The sequence below is a fragment of the Arachis hypogaea genome, chromosome 19, assembly GCF_003086295.3.
Source record: "Arachis hypogaea cultivar Tifrunner chromosome 19, arahy.Tifrunner.gnm2.J5K5, whole genome shotgun sequence".
NCBI classification, from domain to species: Eukaryota; Viridiplantae; Streptophyta; class Magnoliopsida; order Fabales; family Fabaceae; genus Arachis; species Arachis hypogaea.
In genome coordinates this window covers 21,755,636-21,763,716 of record NC_092054.1, presented here as the reverse complement: position 1 = coordinate 21,763,716, position 8,081 = coordinate 21,755,636, and the positions used below count along the sequence as shown (strand labels likewise).

At 33.1% G+C, this 8,081-nt stretch overlaps 1 protein-coding gene across 1 annotated transcript; it reads left to right on the top strand.

Moving 5' to 3' along the window:
• Window positions 1–558: 558 nt before the first annotated feature.
• On the top strand, window positions 559–1,916 carry LOC112779768 (ethylene-responsive transcription factor 13-like). The gene has a single exon (XM_025824109.3). The coding sequence runs from the start codon at window positions 626–628 to the stop codon at window positions 1,388–1,390; it is 765 nt and encodes a 254-aa protein (XP_025679894.1). The 5' UTR covers window positions 559–625; the 3' UTR covers window positions 1,391–1,916.
• The last annotated feature ends 6,165 nt before the right edge of the window (window positions 1,917–8,081 follow it).

The following is an 8,081-nucleotide window of genomic DNA, read 5'->3' as shown; positions in this document are numbered from 1 at the left end:
TATTAAAATTTAGGTGGATAATTTATAGTATAATATGTTTTTATTTTATTGGGTCAATTTTAAAACTCATTATTCATATTATTTACAAAAATTATTGTTTACCTAACAAAGTCTATATAAAATATATATTAAAATTTAAAATATATATAAAAAATAAATTAAATAATATATATTTATATAATAATTAAATTTTTTTATACATGTAATATTTTTGTTGGCCTTATTATGGCCCATGGACCCTATTCGGAGACCTTCATTCTCTTCAAAGTAATGTCTTCGTCTATTCTATTTGAGACCTAAAACGATATCGTTGAAATCATTAAAATAAACAAAAGCAAGGACGAACCAACTAACCCACAAACTTTATGCTACATTTCTACGTTTTAAAATAAAAAAATCAATTCAACACGTGACTCAAACCCTTCACATGGAGATTTAAGAATCTTCCCCGAACGAACTATAAGGAAAAAAAAAATAAAGTGCTCCAAATTGGACTAAAATAGGACCTATTTTCTCTGTTTCACTCTCTTTAATTCCTTTATATAAATCAACATCCACGTATGAAGGAGGAAAATTAAACAAAACTTGAACAACTACTAAAGCATACTCAAACGTCAAATCTGATATGTACGGAATGATGACCACGCATGCTTTGGGAACCAATGTGAATGTCCACGATCACGTTGAAACGACCGCAAAGTCGACCTTTCACGGCGTTCCTGATGCGGTGGGAGCGTCATTGCTTCCCCGGAGCCCGAGCTTTAAGAACATTTTTTTGGCGGAGAACTGGGCGGAGCTGCCACTCAAGGAGGACGACACGGACGACATGGTCATCTACGGTGCATTGCAGGAGGCTGCCACCACCGGGTGGTGCCCCGCCAGAGAGAATGGCGGCGTTGGTAGCGCGGCGGTGAAATTGGAAAATGAGGGCAAGGGCAATGGCATTGTGGAAGCGCGTGAGGTTCACGCGCTGGCTAAGGGAGGTAGAGGGTATAGAGGGGTTCGGAGGCGGCCGTGGGGAAAGTACGCGGCTGAGATAAGAGATCCGAAGAGGAACGGTGTGAGAGTGTGGCTTGGGACTTATGAGACGGCTGAGGATGCGGCTTTGGCTTATGATCGAGCCGCGTTCAAGATGCGTGGCTCAAAAGCCAAGCTGAATTTTCCTCACTTGATTGGGTCGGACGAAGTTGGTGAGCCGGCGAGAGTTACACTGAAACGGCGCTCACCGGAGACACCCTTGCCATGCCCGTCTTACTCTTTTGATTATTGTAACAATGCAGAGAAGCGGAGCAAAATTGTTGGTCGGGGTGCAGTGGCGGCCACGGCTTTAGAGCCCACTAATAAAAGTATGTGGCAATTTTCCGTCGGTGAATCTTGGTGGCAACAATAATAAAAAATATATTGATAAAATTTATGTGTAATGATATTACGTAAAGTTGATATTTAAGAATTATTAGATAATTTGATAAATTTAATTAAATCATTATCTAATAATTTTTAACTATTAACTTTATAAAAAAATAATTACACATAAATTTATACCAAATATATTATATCATATTATCATATATATTTGCATGATTGCATTACTTCTTCTGGATGTGAATGCTGAGAATAGAAATAATAAATGTGTTGTTTGTAAAGTTGGGTGAATTCAATCTATAGTTGGGGAAAATAATCGGTTGATAATAATATTATTCTACAGAAATCATACCAAAATGAATGGTAAAATTGGTGTCACAAGATATACATACCACTATCCGATAGTATAAGTACCTAAATCTCACTGCACCATGTAATTTTTTTCTTTATCTTTTTTCCCCCAACTTGGATGATGAATTTCTCATTGTTTCTCTTGTTTTTGTTGTTAGCATGATGATGCTTTGGGTTTTGCTACAATAAATCATTTTATTGTATCCTTAGAATGCAAATTTATTTATTTTAGGAGAACAAAATACAAAATCAAGAAAAATTACACGAACAATCGGAGAATTTGACTCAAGATATAGAAATAATAAAGCAAATTATAACCCAACACTTTAAGTTTTATCAACTCTTCAACGGAGATTGCATTGATTTGTTTGGCTCTCAGCTACTACTCCAACTTCCTATCCAAAAAGTCGAATTTATTGTTAAAAATACTTACTTGTACTATAATATTTTGGGTCTATAGTTATATAGGGAAGACAACACTACTCGAATTCGCGGATATTCACCCTTTTCCTATCCGTTCGGGGCAGCTAATTATTCGTCCCGCACCGGAGCGGATTTTTAGCATGACAAGTTCTTGGGCAGGATGGGGCGGGGCCGGGTTTACGTATATATATATATAATATATAATTTTAATATATAATATATAATATATAAAATAATTAGTAAAATGATTGATAATATTGTATCATATTTAAAATTTTACTTTAATTTATGTTATGTATGTGATGATTGTTATATAAATTTTGAAATTTAATTTTATTTATTAGATTTTAATAATTATTGGGGCGGATAGGGGAGGGGCGGGTATTCGCGGGGCGGGTTAGAGTTCAACCATTTACTACCCGCGGGTAGGAGCGGGGCGGGTTTTATGCGGGTTATTGTAAGGCGGGGCGGGGTCAGGTACGGTAGAGCAAAAACCCGCCCCTACCTGCTCCATTGCCACTCCTATGGTTATAGTTTTTTTTTTTATCACGGTAAAAAATTGTGACCATAAAGAATCTATGATCACAGTTTTTTACCATAACAAAAAAAATCTAGTCACAATTTTTAAAAAAATGGTGGCCTAAAAAAATTTATGGTTACGGTTTTAGAGTAACTTAAAGGAATATATGGTCATGGTTTTAGAGGGTGACCTAAAAAGGTATATGGTCATTGTTTTTCAAAAAAAAAGTGACCTAAAAAGGTCTATAGTCACGGTTTTGAGATGTGACCTAAAGAAGTCTATGGTCACAATTTTGGAGAATGACCTAAAAGAGTTTATAGTTACGATTTTTTAAAAAAGGGTAACCTAAATTAATTTATAATCACAGTTTTGGTAGGTGACCTAAAGGGTCTATGGTCACTGTTTTAGGAAATGGCCTAAAGGTATCTACGGTCATAGTTTTGGAGGGTGACCTAAAAGGGTCTATAGTCACGATTTTACGAAAAGGTAACCTAAAAGGGGTCTATGATAACGATTTTGAAGAGTGACCTAAAGGCACCTATGGTCACAGTTTTGGAGGTGACCTAAAAATGTTTATGGTCACGGTTTTTCCATAAAAGGTGACCTAAAGAGAGTTTATAGTCACAGTTTTTAAGGAGTGCCCTAAAAAGAGTCTATGGTCACACATACATGCATGTCCTGTGTCAAATCTCCATTAGAGGGAGTTATCACTGCTGGGGGATAGACCGTGGGTGCCATCGTCGCCTGTGGAAGGTCTCTTTGAGCTCGCCTGTGGATGGTCTCTTTGAGCTCGTCGTGTGTTTTTCAAAAAAGGGTGACCTAAAAGGGTTTATAGTCACAGTTTTGGTGGGTGACCTAAAGGGTCTATAGTCACTGTTTTAGGGAATGACCTAAAGGTATCTACGGTTATAGTTTTGGAGGGCAACTTAAAAGGGTCTATAGTCACAATTTTACGAAAGGGTAACCTAAAAGGATCTATAATCATGGTTTTGGAGAGTGACCAAAAGCCACTTATGGTCACAGTTTTAGAGGTGACCTAAAAAGGTTTATGGTCACGATTTTTCAAAAAAGAGTGACCTAAAAAGAGTTTATGGTCACAATTTTTGGGGTGGACTAAAAAGAGTATGGTCACGCATACGTGCTTGTCTTGTGTCAAACCTCCATTAGAGGGAGTTATCACTGCCGGGGGATAGACCGTGGGTGCTGTCGTTGTCTGTGTAAGGTCTCTCTCTCTCTCTCTCTCTCTCTCTCTCTCTCTCTCTCTCTCTCTCTCTCTCTCTCTCTCTCTCTCTCTCTCTCTCTCTCTCTCTCTCTCTCTCTCTCTCTCTCTGTGTGTGTGTTTGTCCGAGCATAACGTCCCTCTTGTCGCTCTCTGTTCGAGCCCACTTCCCGTCATCTGTCGTTGTCTCTTACCATTCCTCCGTCGCCATGACTTCTCTTCCTCCCTTGCAGCCGATAAGCACTATTGGTTTAATTTATTTCTGGTTGTTCAATTTATTTCCGAGTTGCTACATTGCTAGATTTAGGAATTTTGTTAATAGTTAAATTGAATGATTCTGTTGAATATGGAACAATTCTGCTTGTTCCATTTATTTTTGAATTGCTGCCTTGTTTGGTTTAGGAATTTTATTAATAGTTGAATTGAATGATTCTGTTGAATATGGAATAATTCTGCTTGTTCAATTTATTTCTGAGTTGCTGTCTTGTTGAGTTTAAGGATTTCGTTAATAGTTGAATTAAATGATTCTATTAAAGATGGAACAATTCTACTTGTTCAATTTATTTTTGAGTTGTTGCGTTGCTGGGTTTAGAAATTTTGTTAATAGTTGAATTGAATGATTCTATTGAAGATGGAACAATTATGCTTGTTCAATTTATTTATGAGTTGCTGCTTTGTTAGGTTTAGGAATTTTGTTAATACTGTCTTATTAAGCCTTGCTAATTTTGTTAATAGTTGAATTGAATAATTCTGTTGAAGATAAAATAATTTATTTATTGATTTTGTTGAATTGTTTAATTTATTTGTTGATTTTTTTGCTGTATATTCAATTTAGTTTGGATTCTTTATTTAGTTTTTCTGTTGTTGAATTTTCTGATTTTAGATGTTGAATTTTCTAATTTATATTTGTTGCTTGTAGTTTGAATTTTTGTGTAAGTTTGTTGTTTCCAAGTGTTGCTAAGTAATTATCTGATTATTAGAAGTTATTGTTATCAAGACTGAGGATAAAAAAAAACAAATATGTCAAGGCAAAGAATAAATTGACATCACAACTCTGAAGTTAGTTTAGAGTTAGTTACAACTAATCTTAACTAGTCTTTAACTCCTAGAAATACTTAGTGTTAATATATATATATATATAATATATATATATTTTATTTTTTAAATCAATCAATCCAACATACATCAACTTTCATCACATTTCTCAGTCTACTACTTGTCTATCATACATAAATTATAAAGATCAATTGAGTTCTTATCATTAGTTCACCAAAATAATATTTTGACAAATCAATGAAAGCACCAAAAATACATCCGTGATTAATTTATGTCAGCATCCTGGTTGCTTTGATCTTGAAGTAAATAAATGGAGGTTTAATGAGTGTTTCTAGCTATTATCGAAAGCTAGCTGCCGAACAAAGTGACGGCTTTCACGGATCATAGCAGGAGCAGCAAAGTCATTAATATAATATCATAGTCAGAGTCCATCTTGAACTGACTGAAATAAATATAAATTACAAAGGAATTAGTACGCAATCCTAATATGAACTATGATAAAGAAGCCAAATAAAAAGTTGAAAATAGTCTTAGGTAGAAAGGTGAGAAATCTATCAACAAGGTTAGTAGAAAATGCCATATAAGTGTTTACTTAGAACAGCTCAGTCTTTTCACGCACGATAAAGGCACCATGGTGAAAGATGAATTTAATTATAATAAGATGAATTTCCATAAAAACTTGTTAATCTTTAACTACACACAACAAAAGCAAACATGAGAGATAGAGGATTATATTATACCATAGTTGTTGGTAAAGATGCAGCACAAATCCCTTCATGCTTGAGTGTACGTTCATCTACCTCAGATGCAACAACCTAAGAGGAAAAAACATAATTGTATGCTTTCATGTTTTTGATACAAATTTCATAAAATTTTCACATTTGAAGTAAGCACATGTAGTTGTATGTGACAACAATTTAGTTGCATAGTCCACACTAATTTAAGAAAATAGTGGTATAATAGACCAAAAAAGTTAGCTCCTGGAACTTTGCATATTATGAGATTAATTAAACTTGAAATAAAGAATAGACATACCAAAGGAGGTGTACATGAAAAACATGCAGTTTCACCAGGAATGAGTAGTAGAATATGACCAGAAACTCCATTTGAGTTTTCACATGAAAAGTGTAATGATCATACGCCTATACAAGCAAACCTTTAAGATAAGAATGCTTACCTGACTCCAACTAGGTCTGGCTCAATTCATTACAAACCTGCAATTCACCAACCCAAAAATAAACAATCAAAAACTCAATGGTGAAGAAAACTCACGACGCAATAAGCATTGCCAAAACACCAAGCAACTGTAGCAGCTTTTGACTTGATAAGGCAGTCAAAGACAATTATCTGTCAATGTACGAAACTGAGAAGTAAAGAGTGTCAGAAACAAGCTTGTATTCCTTGGCATCCTCTACTAACCAATCCACAAGAACAACGCTTATGTTTGCATTCACATGCCTCTGCACTTTCTGCACATAATCTGGTAATGGCCTCTTATTTGGATCTTCCTAAACTCCCACACCAAATAAGACATGAAAACTAAATTAGCTAAAGTAAAAACCTTGCAAAATCCACAAAACAATTGCCAAGATCTTCCTATAACATTTTAGGTACCATTATTGTAGATTTATTTTCATTCACGTGATGAACTTAATTATCGGATTCTACATTTCAATTTCCTTCTAAGGGCTCATTGCCATTTGTTTCACTTGAATCGCAACCCTATTTTGATTTGTGTTGGTTGGACTAAAAACATATCTAGCTTATAATGTCAATTTTATGATTTAGATTTCTTGAAATTCTTATTTTTAGACTTATTTGGTGATTATCATAATTTTAGGATGTAATTATGCTTTAAGAAAATAAATCTCAAAAAACAGAATAATTTATGATCATAATTTTAAATAGAGTAATTTCAAATACACAATAGAAGGGCTAAAATCCAATTTAAACAGAATAATCTCAAATGAATGAGCAATTTAATTTTAATGCTCTGTCTATTAAACTTGCAATTTTTGTTATGTAAGAGAACATTCCTCTTGAGGAGGTTTTTGATAATCTCAAGTGCACAATAAAAGGGCTAAAATCCAAGCATGTACAAGAGAAGACAGACTAGAATTGTTTGGATACAATAAACTTGAAGAGAAGAAGGTTTAGGGCTAAACTCATTGTTATTCTTTCCTTGTCTCAATGTTAGGTTGTTGCTAAAGATTTTCAGTGATAACAATTTTTTAATGACCATCTAGAAAAGTAAAATACTCAAGTTTTTGAGTTTTATGTGGAATCTTTTATCATGGGTTATGGAAGCTGCTGCTATCGTCATGGCCATTGCTGTGGCACATGGAGGGGTAAATCTTACATTATTTTCTAAGATTAGTTTTAATATTTTTCCTTTTCATGGATCTTTTTAGTTTTAATATAAAATTAGTTTTCTTTTAATTTTTTGGTTCAATGCAAGAGTAAGACATTTTATTTTGGGTACGACAAAGGATAATATCTTGTTATAAAGAGAAATGATAAAATGACTATTTTTTACATATTTATTTAAGATTTATCATTTTATTATTATAATAATTAATAAACACGAATCATATTTTAAAAAAAATGTTAGAATGTTATCCGAATTTATTATTTTTGGTTACTAGTTAGTCATTAATATTTAAAAGTGTAGAGTAAATATATTGTTGAATTATTAGACTAAAAGAATTGGATTAATGACTAAAAATGATGGTCAAAAATAATAAATTTTGATGACTTTCTAATATTTTTCATTTTAAATTATTATCTAATAATCTTCTTCAATTATCAATTTCACACCAGACAATTGTATATAAATTTTTATTTTTAATTTTTCTATTAAAAAAGATCATGTAATAACAAGTTTTTTTTTTTAAATTCGCTTTTTGCACAACAAAAATTCAGAAAAGCACTTTTTAATTTTAATATTGGGACAACAATGATATTTTTTAGTACCATTGGGATTTAATGTAAACACTATAATATGGAATCGGATATCAATAAATTAAACTGTCAAATTTTGAGGTAAGATCGTATACAAATCTAAGAGCATCTTTAATGTTAGTTTTAATTTTAATTTTATTTTGGACATTTGTGGAATCATTTATCATAAATAGTAATTTAAAATTAAAA

Excerpts from the sequence above, each read along its gene's own strand:
- LOC112779768 (XM_025824109.3), top strand. The coding sequence starts at position 626 with ATGTACGGAATGATGACCACGCATGCTTTGGGAACCAATGTGAATGTC.